General features: G+C 35.8%; 1 protein-coding gene across 7 annotated transcripts in view; it reads right to left on the reverse strand.

Annotated features, from left to right (window-relative positions):
* Window positions 1-721: 721 nt before the first annotated feature.
* The window catches only part of SBF2 (SET binding factor 2), a 250825-nt gene continuing 235759 nt past the window's right edge, over window positions 722-15787 (reverse strand). For all 7 annotated transcript variants that reach the window (XM_050335954.1, XM_050335953.1, XM_050335951.1 and 4 more), the window contains 8 exons: window positions 13423-13549; window positions 12247-12374; window positions 10407-10640; window positions 5745-5849; window positions 4148-4341; window positions 3636-3723; window positions 1587-1718; window positions 722-1304 (listed from right to left, as the gene is read on the reverse strand). In XM_050335954.1, coding sequence (XP_050191911.1) covers window positions 1206-1304; window positions 1587-1718; window positions 3636-3723; window positions 4148-4341; window positions 5745-5849; window positions 10407-10640; window positions 12247-12374; window positions 13423-13549 — 1107 coding nt within the window. In that variant the 3' untranslated portion in view covers window positions 722-1205. The remainder of the gene's footprint in view (window positions 1305-1586; window positions 1719-3635; window positions 3724-4147; window positions 4342-5744; window positions 5850-10406; window positions 10641-12246; window positions 12375-13422; window positions 13550-15787) is intronic.

Raw genomic sequence — 15787 nt, forward strand, 5'->3', positions numbered from 1 at the left:
CAAAGTAAAAACAATGGCTTTGTTACCTACATATTCTACTCAATGTCCTCACTATTTGTAGACTGTAAAATTTCTACTAATTTGGGGCTATTAAAAATGTTTTGCCAGGATTTTAAGCAGAACAAACACAATTTCATCAAAAGTAAAAATCTATAAACAGTCTTCCAATTAATGTGCAAAAAAATGTTTAAAAAGTATCAAATCACAACACATCAAACTGGATTATGTACATATTTAATATCTGTAAATGTTGTTAACTAGCTAGTATTGTTCTGCTACAAATAACTTACCTCTGTCCTGCAAAATGTCTGCATTTTAAAGATTTCAGTGCAAGTGCTTGCTTCATTGTTTAGTGCATTATCATGTTCGTTACTTTTTATTTTACAGTGAGCAGAACAGCATATAAATTAACATATACAACTCACACATAAGAGATCTTTCTTCTACTGAATTCCTAGTTTGTTGTTCTCCATTTCTCCTGGATAGTGTTGGCCAGTTTTTTTTCATTTATCCCACTGTAATTGCAAACAGAATCCAAAATAAAAGTGCTATGGTCTTCAGATAATCCCTAGAATTTGAAATTCCATAACGACATTGCAGAAGCACTCAGCAGAGCACAAGATTAGAGAATGACCTGCACACTGAGAAGACACTTGAAAGTCACTTTTTGGTCTTTAAAAAATATCAACTGTCTATAAACATTGGCAACTTGATATGTATGTCACTGGACTCACAAGCTTTATTTACCTATTTGCTTTGAGGAATTGTAGACATGTTCCCTCTTATTTGTGACAAGCTTGGAAATAAGGACATTCTGCTTAAAAATCTAAATAAAGTAAAAATATGTTTCTTCTTGGAGGGAAGATTTCTACCAATTCCTTTGGACAGGTTTCCTAATAAGAATAGCTCTGAAATGAGAAAACTGGGTTTAGATGATAGTGCAAGTACAGCCCACTTTTATAGCTAGGAATTGTACTGAAGAAAGAGGGAATTCAGGATAAATGGATTATTATTTTTCCAAGTCCTCCCTGCAGAAAAAAAAAATAGCAGTTACAGTGGTTATAATTATTAAACAGAAAAGGAACTTTAGCGTATTTTGAACTTTAATGGCTGAAATGTAAGGAAGGCGGGTTTTCTGTCAGTAACATTCCAGAACTTCACTTCTTCCAGGAAGAGTTGCTTTTATCATGGAACACTTTTCCTTTCTAAGCATCTGAAATGCAGCTCTGGATCCTATCCATCCATTGTTGAGCGCTCTGTGCATCTTGGGCACAAAAATTATACACACGTTTATTTGTCTTCAACTGCAAAGGAAGAACAAGAACACGAAGACAAGTCAAGTTAACACATAGAAAAGGAAACTCACAAACTCTAAACTGTAATAATCAATGTGCTAACTGGGTGTGAATGTCACATCTTTGAACTGCTGCCGTTGAGAGTGATGCTGGCTGTGTAAAACCTTGCCTTGAGTTGATATGACAGCTCCTTCCCAGCTTACACTTTCCCAAAGGACTGAAAGCAGCAGGTTAAACACACCAAGGGAAGAAATTTCACATACAGATCAAGTAAAGACCAGATGTACTTACATCAAAAAATGCTTTTTCACTCGCATGTTTCGGGGCTCCAATTGTTGGAGAAGCAGGAATCACAGTTTCTACTTCTGCAAGGTCTATGTGTCCCTTACAGCTTGTATCCTCACCGGAGTCATAGTAGCGCAGCTGGGCCACAAGAGAGAAAGAAATCCAAATGTTATTTAGATGGACCATGGAGTGGTAAGGGTGGGAGGCATTGATAGAACTCTTACTCCCTGTATTTCAAGAATTTAAAATGATCAGCAAAAATTCAAGTGTAATTTTAGGTAATTATGAACGACATAGAAAACTCACATTTTCCTACACTGCACATAGTGGTTGAATGAAGTCTACTTTTCTTTTTTTTTTTTCTTCCTTGCAAAGATACTTCAGTATGAATTTTATTCACTCTGTAAACTGAGTTTCAACATGGAAGCAAGTTCCAAAAAAACCCAAAACCAAAAACCTGACAAAACCCCAACAAATTCCCATAAGTCCATGCAAACCAGTAACACAAACCTTCACAGCAAAGGTTAAACAACAGAATTCCAACTAAGATTGACCTGTATTACTTGTACATTTATGATATTCAGAAGGATATTTGGTTACACAAAAAATGAAAGTATTTTTCTCCTGCAAAATGAGCCTTCTCTCCTATATATCAGGAGGAATAATTACAATCAGCACTTTTGCTGATATTTTCCCACACTAATCTAAAAATTCTCAATCAGCATTTCAAAAGATGATTGTCTTTATCTATATTACATATTTTTAAGTGTATTGACTACAAAAAAGTAATATTTTTTAAACAAAAGCATGACATGAGTCTCAAAGGTTACAACCCCATTGTGTGGAATATTTGGCTCAATGAAGATTACTGCCTCATGACCCACCATTATTTGAAGCACCTGAGGCCACAAATTTCTACTGCAGAATTCTGGCACACACTGTAAATTGGATAAAAAGTTTAGACCAACAGATCTTTTCTGGTTTTGGTGCTCTTTGCTGTAACAATGATCGGGTGCAATATATATGAATAATTTTGCTACTATATTTATGTGACTATGACTAATCTAAAATACTCCTATATATGTCACCTGAAATGATTGTGAAATCAGGAACTTAGCATTTCAGGGTTTTTAGAAACAAAGATTTGAGATGAAATTTTAACCTATTTTAAGTAATTTACAAAATGCAAGCTCATTTCAGAGAGATCTGTGTTCCTGCTCTCCATACTAGACGTTTATACAGAGATTCCAGGTCAGGTTTCTCAAATATAGGCTACAAAAAGCCACTAAAAAGTCAAGTGAGGTAAATGGATTTTTCTGCTGAGGCAATTCAGATGATGATTTTCCACAGTAGATAATGCCCTTTCATTTGCAAAGAAAAATGCTCATGTTAAAGAGATTGAGGAACAAAGAGGCTACAAAATACACACTGAGCATACAATAATTTCTACAGATTCAACATGAATGCCTGAATTAAACTTGCTCAGTTGTGATATTAGCTCTCAGCATCACAACTGCACTCCAGGAGATACCTTCTAAGTTCTTCCCTCTAGTTCAAAAAGAGTTTTCAGTTCTTTTGGAAACCAAAGAGGTCATGTTAAAGGGCAAATTATGTTCACCCCTTAATTGCTTAATTATATTCTAGAGTTAGCAGTGCTTAAAAAGGTTGTTTGTAGTGCTTGTATAACACAAATCCCAGACCATGTCCTCAGGCACTACATGGTTTTTTTTCCCCTTAGCTATGAAGTAGGCAAAAAATGTTTGGGCCCAAACAAAAATGCATGACTTCCAGTCCAAGAAGTCTTTCAATGATTACATGCTAAATAGTTATCACTCTTTCAAAAACAGCAAAGTACTAAAACCCCTCTGTCCATGCAGAGTGCTGTATCAGCTACAAGATACACAAGATAAACACGAAGAGGTCTAGAATGATGCAACACACATCACATCTGAAAATAATCATTATTAGTACTGTTTGTAAAATCAATCCATACAAACCCAGTAAACAAACAAGTTGCAAACTAATAATAAAAGAAATCCATGAAAAGGTTTTTACCTGGTGTTTTGTCACATCCAGCACAAACCAGCGAGGTTTCCACCCTTTCAGCAAAGCCCCCCTTTTGTACAGCGTACCTTCAAAAGATCTGAAAGGTACAGAAAGTAAGAACGGCACGTGATTCCAGAACATGGATATGCTGATATACAAAGGCCCCAAAGTGGTTACATACATATTCAAACACGTCTTTTACTGCAGTAAAACTAATCAGTTTTAAAGCTGTAGTTTAGTTACTGGTAACTGTGATAGTCTGATAAATACTGCTTTGGTACTTTACATGCATTAAATGCACAGCTACAATTGCTTGTGACTTAATAAAAGGGAAGATGGAAAGATGCTGCTAAGAGACACAAGCCCACCAATCAAAACAACTCAGTGTAATGCAAACCACAAAGAAGGAATAAGGTAGTCACAAAGCACTCTGTGCCTATAATAATTTCATTTTTTCCTAAGGCAGAGATTTTACCAATCTAATAAAATATTCATGAGTACTCTATGATTATTCGGTTTACCTATTTTCATCATTCTTTGATGTGAAATGATTGTACAGCGTTGTTGTTCTTCTGTCCACTCCATTAGAGGGAGAGATGCTTGCACTCTGCTCCTCGCCCAGCCCACTGTCAGGTATTTCCAACAAAGACCTCTTTTGATAGGAATGTAGATTAGCTGACATCATCCCTGAGGAGCCAGAAGGATGTTTCCGGAGCTAAAAGAGATGAAAATAAAAGAAAAAAGGTAATGCAATGTGTCTGGCATTGTGAGACTGTCTCAACATTATACTGGTAATATGTGGTACAACATGTAAGTTGTGAATTATTATGAGGCCAAAAAAAAAAAATCTTCCTAATATAAGTCAGTGCTACTTCAGAGAAGAAGCCAGAGGGATGGCAATTCCATGCTCTTCTTAAGCAGAAGGGTTTACAAGGTGTGAGAAATTAGTATTTCAGAAAAGCCTAATGTATTCCAGTGATGTAACGTTGACTTCTATTTCCCTTGCTTTCTCAGAAGCATCTAGAACTAATCAGATATTTGGATACAATAAATTTCCCTAATTTCATGGGGAAGGAAGGGAGGGAATGAAAAGAGCACAGTTTCCAAGGGCTACATTATAGATTCATATAATTTTACTAGAATCTCAGTAACCTGGAAAAAGAGGGATCTTAAATTTGGTCTTAGTCTAAACAACAGCATTCTGGAGATAGAGTTCTTTGGGGTTCACTCTTAGCTACTCCATGTATCTGAGAATCCTTAAATGACAGCTAGGACAGGAGACTGACATCAGATACATTTATACTTGCATTTTACTTTCTGCTTCCAACTCAGTTAAAAAATATCCTCTGCTTTGCTAGGATGAAACTTCTTTCATCATGATTTTGTCTAGGATATGAAGTGAATGTGAATGACTGACAGACATAAAGCATCTTGCTTTGCTGACAGCAAAGGACAGATAACAAAGCAGTGCTGTGGACTAACCACTGCACGGAGTGGGGCAAATCTGAACAAGCACAGGAAGCTGAAGAGTTAGGGTACAGTCTTGAGCTGGTAATTATTGTGACAAGTTCATAGGGAAAGCTTAAAAAAAAAAAATCTAACGTTCCTAGTGCACACAGATAGCAAAGAGGACTTAGAAAATACTTATATTGTCAGCTATTCTTTTTTTACCACAGCCAAGAACTGGAAACACAAGCATGAATACTTCCCACCTTTACTTAGAAACTAATAATTCCATTTACTCATGGGAATATCTTCACTTATCTCTGAAAATATGTGATGTCCCTTTGGCTACTTTCAGGAAGTGAGCTTTTTTTGTACTTAAAAGATCTTTTAAATATATAAAATCATATATTTGTGTATTAGTAAAATACTCATGCTTGTTCATCCATATGCCTTAATCTACTCTGGAAAAGCAATTAGATAAATAGCACAAGTAGATAAATACATTTTCCTACGTGAAGGAATAAAAAGCCAGTATCATGGGTTAGAACAACACATTCAGTTTTTCAAAAGCAGTATTTTACTCCAAGAAATACAGTGATTTTGTCATTGCCCCAGGTAGCCTATACAGCAGGAATGGAATTATTCTATTGGATGAGCTCTTTTACTACTTACATTGTCTTGTCTGGTGTCATCCTTTAGATTCATTTTGACCCTTTCCCACAAAAGCTGCCACCTTTCTGGGCTCTGATTTAACTTACTTTCCAACCTTTCGATTTCCTGAAACAAATAACAAGGGTTTTCTCAAGGATAAACATTTCTAACTGATCACTTCCTGGCAATCATTTTTATACAACCGTCTTCTAGCCAACGTGTTTACACAGTGACCCTTCAGGCCATGTTGTCCAACAAAGTTCAAAAACCTCTGTCAAATGAGCTATAAAATGAAATCCACCGGACTCAGGAGTCAAAGGCAACCAAGTACAGCATCAGCCACATCATTCTTCTGGATGTCCCAGGTTGGGGGAGCCATTATGCTTTCAATTCTCTGCTAGTCCTCCTGAACACACAAAATTAACACCAATTGTCCCAACAGAAACACAACAATGATAAGATAGGCTGTGTTTTATAAAAAATATTTACAAAGAACAAATTCTGTGCTGTGACGCCAACATCGCACACTGCCAATGTTAACATTTACCCTGGTTTATAAAATGTGACACAAAGCTGTAATAAAAGAAGGAAATGAAACAGAAAGATTTATTCAATTTGGATGCCAAACTGTAACAACATGTTCTTGTTGTGGACCTTGGGAATATGACCTATGTTGATAACCTCTAGTTAGGGTTACTTCCTGCTAATAAGATAGTGCAAAGTTAAGTAAAAAGAGGCAATTTTATTAGTTTATGTTTACGTGTGAACACCCATTGATACATTTGTCATGACTTTGATGTGTGGTCCATATTCCTTGCCACGCTTCCTTTCTGCATTTTTATTTTCAACAACTGTATTGTTATGAAAATCTGATTATTAATGAAATAAAATTAAAAATTCAATTTTGCAAATTCAACTAAGAATTGATGATGGAATGAAAAATTGCCAAAGGGAGAGACTTTCCATACTATATAGAAGCCAATTAAATGCCAAGACATTTATTTTCAAAGTTGACAAAGTAAGTCTCTGCTCACTTCTAATCTACCTAATGATTAAAGTAGATTTCATAATATTCTCAAAGTCCTATTGTCTTTTTAATTGCTATTGACTGGAAGACAGAAAATTATTATATTTTTAAAGTAAGAAAACATTTTGACTATGAAATTAACTTCCAAACTAGATTTTAAACTCTTAAGTGAAAATAAAAAAGCCAAACTCTTCCTTGCTGAAGGTAAATTAGAAAACTCTGAAGTGAAATTAAATATAAGAAATGTGGTTTAACAGCAAGAATCAAACCAGAAGTTTTAAATTCTGGTAGTCAAAAGCCACACAAGCCACATAGGCTCTCTTCCTGCTAAAAAATAAAACCAGAATAGTTTTGTTTGGAGTCTCTTCACAGGTAGATACAAAAATAAGGAATGACGAACACAAGCCAGACTAAAGCCTTCTCTAGATTACTTGTTTCTCTTTCAAAGTTCTGAGTGTAAAATGCTTCTAGATGGGAGACATAAAACAGAAACAATTTACCACAGATTTCTTATGTTCAAAGGCTTTCCAAATTGCTGCAAAAGGATACAAGCTCTTTATTGCTAAAACTCAGGTTTTAATCTGATCATTCTCCTTCTGCCCTAGTCTTGACTCCTGAGCATGAGTCTTTTTTCTCTGCAGAATCTGGAAGTAACTGAAACTTGTTACTTAGCAACTGGGTCACATTCCTTCTTTTTTTGGCTCCACAGTGAGTAGTGATTCCAGAACTTAAAATGAAAAACTTTCAACAATCTCCTATATATAAATTTGAAAAGTTAGGAATAAATTCTCCTTTAATAAACCCCATGTAAAAAACCATACATGGCAATAAATCACTAAGATTTACTCTTGCCCCCTTCAGTTTTAAATTTTACTGAAAACATCGGATTTTTATTTTTTTCTTTCGTGTATGGACTACAAATAGATGCATTTCCTTGAAAGAAAAAAAAAATCCTTACATTTATCTCTCTGGTTCCTCTCCTGCTGCAGGTTTACAGAAGCATAAAGAAAGGTTACAACACATACAATTTTAAGAATATCCACTTTCTGCAATTAGCATTTACAAGTAATTAGCATCACTGTACCATTCAAAAGATCTGCTAAGTAACCTGCTTTGTAATATGTGAATGGTAGAGAGAGGAGTTAACTCTGCAGAAACTCCAGAACGATGGAGACTGATCATCTTCTTTGTATCCACAGCGTGTTGTGCACACACAAACCTATCTGGACAAAATCCTGCAGTGAACTGTCCTAACTGTGACAGAAACCCTTATTTTGGAAGTCCTTCCTCATCAGTATTGTCTCTTCAACTCCTGGGCCAAAAGGCTTCTGAGCCCACCAGCGGGGAGGTGCTGAATGTGTACCCAGTGACTCAGACGCTGCCTCTGTCAAGTGTTCAGACTTGTGAGTGCAACAAGTTGTACGTGGCCAGTTGTTCAATATTTGGAATAAACTTTTTGGTTCATGGTCTTGTTGGACAGATCAGCTTTTCTGGCATGTAACTGGAAGTCATAAAAGAGCTCACAATCAGAAGTGCCATTGTTATTCTTCTGCTGGTTATTCACTGACCTCTTTTACAGCTTTATTTCTTTATGGTGTGTATTTACAGCACAGTTAATTTCAGGACTGGTACCCTGAAGTGGCATTTTGGAGTTTGCCAGCCCCTCTCGGAGCAATCACCATCTAATGTTGTGATATAACTGACACACAGGTTCATCTCTCACAATTCTTAAAATCTGATCCACTCTTAGGAGAAGAGCATCATATTCTACCATGAAAATTCTGAACTAAGCCACTCAATAACTTCTCTGTTTCAGCTTTACATCCTGAAGAGCACTATCTAGTTTTTGATTGAAAAATATCTTTAGAACAAACAAATTTGGGCTTATCATTATAAACTAAGTGAGAATCAATCTTCCCCAGCAATTTACGATCTAAATATGGTCTCAGTTCAAACATTTTTTGGATACCAACACATTCTCAGTGGATTTATGATTAAAGAGAGGTCTTTCTCCTGCATCAGCAATAGCCCTAAATTAACAACTTGTTTTAAAAGAAAGTTCACTTTGCTTTTTAAACTTAGAAGAATATTTTTGTAACCTTTATACAACCTCTCCAAAGTTTTCCAAATGTTCTTTCCATTGCTATCTTTTATTACTATAATCTAATTCACAAATAACATTTAAACTCTATAAAACCTGACCCACATATCTTTAGAATATAATATGGCTGATTTCCCTGTTAGATGTCACTTTCTCACAGTTGTGCATATGGACAGTTTGGCATCTGCCCCAGGAGGAAATGCAGAAGAACATTGTTGCTGTATTCCTGATGTACTTCTGGCCTCCAGCTACCTGATAGGAAAGTTCTCTGTATTAAGCTGAACAATCCCTGACATGACCCCTGCTGACAGACTGTTCTTTCTTTGTGTTTGTGAAGTTACAAGTGCTAAGAAGTCAAGGGCAGTTTTACAGGAGATTGTTTTTTTTTTTCCACTGGGCATTGTTCCTGTGTTCGATCGATTATGATTGGAAGGAATAGACCAAGGAAATTCGAGGAATGTGCCAGAATAAAGCTAACTTTCTTTTAAAAGCAAGTCTGTCTTCAAGGACTCATCCATTCAGAAACTTCCTGCATTAAGACTTTGCTAAAAATCATCTTTGATTCAGGGGAATTCGGGGTCCCACAGCATATCCCAATTTTCCAAGCACTGCAATATCAGGCTCCATAAATCCAGCTTTAACACAAGGTAAAGTCTGCAAAGAGTTTTCAAAATAAAAACCTGCATACTGATGTGTATCTGGATATATATGTGGCTTGAAACAAAGGCTCCAGGAAGTGAATAATGCCCTTGTCATTTTCCTGCACCATCAATTAAGATGATAACCAAATGTTAGGACTGTTAATTAATTATAACCAACAAACAAACATTTAAGAGAAGACAGATGTTAAATCACTCTAAATAAGTACAGCAAATATCATGATACTGGGATAATTTTTCATTTTCTGATGAAGAAAGGACAAAACCTAAGCAGCATAAATGAGCCCAAACAAGAAAAAGCATCTGTTTCAAGTACCGAAATATTCTGAAGAATCTAAATTTACCAGTTTGGTTCCGGTAAACATGAATAAATTAAGAACAATCATGGAAAGCTTTTCGGAGAAATTTGGGCCAAGTTGTTCAGTTTATGTTTGTTTATCTGCCTCCCACTTGTTAAAAATCAACAAGTATCAGATTCTATTCTGATCTGTCTGGAAATCCAGGTCTCTGTTATTTTACCACACACCTACTTTAAAAGAGAGGTCAAGAAAGCAAGATTCAACATTTGCCCAAACGAAAATAACAGTTTCTTACAAAAGGCAACCTTAATTTTATTTTTTAAAACAGATAGGGAAAAAATGAATCCATGACTAGTTAGTAACTACAGTTGAAGCAAACTCCCAGAAAAGTGTTCATTCAGAACAACATAAACTTTGCAGGAAGTCTCATTAATTCCTAGAAAAAACCCACGATTTCTCAAGCTCAACCAGTCAGTTTTACTACACACCTGTTTTGACATCTATCATGATCCTTTTAATACAATATAAGGTAGCAAGTGAAAAGTAAAATTCATAAGCATAAGAGAACTTACTGTTCCATGTAACACACGTACTTACATTTAAAAGACTGGTGATGGCATCAGGTTGTATTTTTTTAACATCATCGTAACATGGCCATACTATTTTCCTCTTAGTCTGAGGGAGTGAACCATCTGCTTGGTCCGTTTCCTCTGAAACACTGCACTTTGCAGGTACCATGGTCCAATCATAAGAAGGACCTGTAGCCAAAATCTCTTCTACGTAATAATCCCACTTTTTGAGGCTGGACATATTTACATTTGGTTTCAGTGCCTATTTGAAACAAAGTGTTATTATAGTGACAGAAACAAAGCCTTTGAATTTCAGGCTTAGAATACCATACATGCATTTTTTGATTATTATAAATTGAACAGCATATTGCACTGGGTGAGTAGCGCTGCAGTTTGCTAATTTGCTAATTGGCTAACTGGCTCAGTCAGATCAAAACCAAAAATTAACAGGTTTGGCATATACACCACTCATTTTTATCTTTTATTTATCCAGGTGCCTTCCAAAAACTCTAATTCAGCACAAGTAGTTAGCACCCTCATAGTCTTTGTGCCTCCTGTTAAAGATGCAAAGGGCACCCAATAAAAATCACCCTTCAGTTTTTCTCAGCAGAAAATCCAAGGCTCTCTACCATCAGAGAAAGGAGACAGGCTGTGTAATGGAGGTGGATATGCCACTTGGAAAAACCACAGTAATACAAAGTAGGCAGCCAGAGACTTTGGGTCTTTCAGAGCAGTTTAGAACAGATCGCTGTATAAAAATGTGGGAGTTTCTATCAAATCATCAGTGATGGTCCTACAGAGAAAACAGATGTTTCTCTAAAACAGGGAGAGCTGAAATGCTTTGTATCCACTTTCTATTTACTGACTGATATCCTCCTGTTTTCTCCCTGTTCCCTCTTGCACCACCACGTTACTAGGTGAGGATAAATGTTTTGCTGACTGTAATAATGATCTGATGCAGATTCAAGACACCTTAAGGAAAATAATATTTTTATTTTCTTCTTCTTTCTAAATAAGGTCAGTCTTTATAGCAGATTTGAGTGCAAAGGATGCTAAGATAAAATGTGGTGAATAACTGGAGGAAAAAGGAAAACCAATGAACACCAACAAAAACATCAGTGGTGCCATGGCCTCAGAGGCAGTGGAGATGTCCTGTCATTATGTTTTCTGGTGGACAGACACACAAACAAATACTTTATTAGGGTGAATCTCACTGCCAAAGCAGGAGAGACTGGCACAGGAATGAATATCTGTGGGACATTGGATGGTAAGAACACCCTAAATCAGCCTTGTCTCCAGAACTCCAGTAAGAACAGCACCTTCTTCTTGCAGCTCTTGATATATGTTGACTTCTTACCTGGCTATTGCAGAATTCTACAATGGCGAGTGTACTGTGAATTTTGTGTCATTACTCAAGACACAGTCCAGTCTAGTGGACACACATTATCATATGAGACAGCAATATAGATAATGTGATTCAATCAGATTGTTATTAGAAGTGTCCCATTATGACTCTAAACTCAGTTCCCCTTGACTGTGATTTGGCCTACGTATTTTTTTTTTTAACAATACGTGTAAACTTTAAGATATTTTGTTCAATAATTCATATAATTAATGAAATCAAACAATGATCCTTATTTAGATCACCAGGGTGCACAGATGCATATTCCAGAATTTGGCCCTTTAAATGACATTTCCATGACTAAGATGACTGAGATGATCAGCCTATGAGACGTTGTTCCAATCAGTCAAGTAGTGTCAGTTTTGTCCACCAAATGCTTAATTCAGATCAGAACAATTATGATATCAAAATATACTCAAGGAATAACTCAAGATAATAAACCACCTGTACTTTAAAAAAATCATACCTCCATCTCAGCAGGGGCATAGAGGTAATTGAAGAAAATAGGGCTCCTTTTGTGCATCTTTTCAATACATTCCCAAATACAGATTCCTTTTTTGGCATGTTTATCTCCTTTATCTTCAAACAGTGTCCCTAAGGAAAATAAGAGCAGCAAAAAGATAGTTTTATGATAATATAACAAATGCTAAAGCACAGCCTAAAGGAATTTCAGAGAGAAAAGGTATGGTCAAATCTACTATCAAAGGCCGCTGCAACGAGAAATTGTATTTGCTGAAACAACTGCTGTGATTTGCAACTGCAACTACTCAGTATGGTTATATATCTATAAGCCTGTTACAAAATTTACTGAGATATTGAGTGTGTTTCTGAATGTCCCTTTCTGCCTGCAGCTATGCTGACTCAGCAGAGCACCAACTCCACAATCCATACTGGAAGGAACCACAGGAGGTCATTGACTCCAACTCCTTGCTTTTGTTAAAATGAAGGTAAATAATAGAAATTAACTCTTTTTGTTGAAGTAAAATGCTTGCTCAAATCTAGTCCGTCCCCAGGTACAACAGGTTTTAAGAAAAGCATTACAATTGCCCAAGTGACCACGAGAACCAGCCCACAAAGCAGAGGAATTCGGAGCACATGTTTAGAGAACAAGTTCCAAGAACAGCCTCGACTCTGGTTGTGTGGGCTTATTAAGAGGGTAGATAAGGCTTTGGAACCAGTAAGGTTGCACAAGACAAATGGAGTAAAAAAGAAAATACAAAAAGAGAAACACTGAAGAGAATGCAGGGGAAAGAAGTGAGAGGTAATAGATGGAAAGGTTTTCTTTCTTGAAACTTCATGCACACTGAAGGATTCCCAAGGACTTTGTTTCTGTTAAAAGAAGGTATTTAGCAGGGGAAACAGAATTATGTGGATAAATTGCTGAAAACCACTGAGGCATGGGCACTAATTTCTTCCAATTTCTCTTAGTCCCATCAGTGGTATGGCTCAGGAGTCACTGATGCAGAAAATTCTACATGCTCTTCACCTCCATTTTTTTTGTATACCTGAAATGTAATTCATTACATCATCACCATGCAACTACTGCACCACCTTAAACCAGGCAAACTTTTGTAAATCAAACAGAGGAGAAAAACACCAACAACTACAAAACCAATATGCAATAAACAAACATTACACATACCATGTTCTAGTCTTTCATAGTCTGAATCCAGAAGAAATGTTTTAAATCGATTTGATATGTGATGAAAAGCCAGAAACTTCAGGTAATATTGATTGAACTCAAACTCTGTCGGATATTGGTTATGAATCTAAAAAAATTAAAAAAAAAAAAAAAAAAGGAAAAAATGTATATTGAGGCATAATACAAATAGATATGTATGAAATAATAAAGTGAAATGACAGCAAAATAATTCCTCTGTGAAAGCTGAAAAAGAATGGATCCATAAACATTTTGTCTAAAAATATTTCAAGCTAATTAAATTAATGTATTGTCTATGCTGCTGAAACATTTCAGAACAGGGCGTACTGTATAATAGGCAGTATTACACTCTGTACAAACCCCAGGATTCTTCAAAGGAATCAAACTGGATATAAATTTTCAGTGATGACTCTTGAGACACCACGTAACTTCACAGGCAAAGATGCTACTCCTGGATGTGGCTGGAAATCAAGCTTTAGTTGGAAGGTTTTGCAGTGGATTTCTTGCTATTGCTCAGAACCCCACACAGCAAACATGTACAGAGACAGTGCTGCGAGTGATATTCCATCTACCACTCCTGAGACAGCTGATTTCTCAAGTACTGTCTAGTCTACACATATTTCTTCCTTTGCAAAATTTGACCCAAAACATTACATTATGAAAAACCTCTCACACTGAGCAGCTGCCTTGCCATTATTCTTTTAAAACAGTAAAAGGTAACACCTTTAAATTGTTATCCTCCTTAGGCTGGGTATCTATCTAATTCAGTGAATGTCTCCAATAGAGTCAGGAGCAAATACTTAAGAAAATTATACAAGATCATCAGAGTACAGCACTGTGGGATAGCTGATTCTTCACAACTGCTTCCTCTTTAACATTATCATAAAGACCCCAGTTTAAGATTTTTTACATATGAAGTTTAATATTCATGGCAAAAGTTTTTAGCACTACTTATTGACATTCATACTTGATATCCACATAAACTGAAAGATTCTAAAAATGTTGATGAGATACTGCTCAGAGAAATTTCATGTTAATTTAAAATTTAAAAATTACTCTTTAAAAAAATTTATGACTCATGATCCTTATTTTCAGAATTAAACACAGTAATTAATTGGAAATTTTAAGTACAGAGGAAATATGTACAGCTTGCAATTGAAAAAGAAATAGCTGATTGAATTTCACAGTTTAAATATGTCCCACTGTGCTTCATCTAGCTTCACATCAAACCTGTAAAATGCCTTTAGTTCTGCAATCTTCCCATGACTTTTCTTTTTCATTTCTACCACTCATTTTCCCAATCCATGTTTTCTATCTAATCTCTACTTATCAGTTACTCAGTGGAGAAATGGGTTTTTTCAGTATTTATGGAACATGTATTAGGCTACTTGAAGCTCTTTAAGTTTAGATTTTGTCATGTACCAACTGAAAAAACCCCAACCAGCTAAATAAAGGGAAAGAAAAGTGTTTAGCAAGGAAAGGTTTTCTATCAGTGACAGGAAAATCCCTTTAAAGGACATAAAAACACATCCACAGCATTTCAGTCAGAGAATCTGTTGCTCTCATATCTCAGTATTTAGCTGGGGGCTAGGTATTTAAAATGCTAAAATACTTTAAGGTGTCTCAGTTCAACATAACCACACTGATTTTACCCCCACTTCTCCCCTCGTACAAATGACTACATTCCCGCACTGATTTGTAAGAACAAAGTTAAGTAGAAATTTTTTCTATAATAAATTCAAGGCTTCCACTTCATAGACAAAGTAACATTGTAGTTCTCTTAAAAAAAAAAAAATTTCTGCCACATATTAAATTAAAATATAATTCAAGTATACTAATTCTGCTCAAAAATTGCTGCTGGGCAGAAATCCAAAAAAGCTCTGCACGTGTGCGCATTTGGACACACACATACAAGTACTTCAGAACACATTTTCTCCTTGTGTTAGGAGAAGTTTTCTTTAATATACTGTAAGAAGGAAAGGTGATATTCTGCTAGTTTAAATGATTTATACATGGTCTTAATTTCTACTTATGGCCCAATAATTATTTTAATACATATAAGAGCTACAAGAAAAAACTGCTTGTAAAATCCTGTCATGGATCTAAGTGTTGTGGGTGATCCCATTTATAAGATTTCTGGAACTAGAAGCAATTAGAATTTACTATAATACAATTTACTTTTTAGGAGAAAACAACTATACGACATATCTTTGATAAAGGCTAATGATGTAGTCACTGATATTGTCTGTGTTTTAATGGTTGGGGCTGATTTCAGAGCACTTGGAGATTGGGAAAGATTCCACGGTTAGGTGAAGTGAATACTATTACTGCTCATTGTTTACCTGCA

This window comes from Myiozetetes cayanensis, unplaced genomic scaffold, assembly GCF_022539395.1.
Source record: "Myiozetetes cayanensis isolate MyiCay16 unplaced genomic scaffold, myiCay2020 scf6-25, whole genome shotgun sequence".
Lineage (NCBI taxonomy): Eukaryota > Metazoa > Chordata > Aves > Passeriformes > Tyrannidae > Myiozetetes > Myiozetetes cayanensis.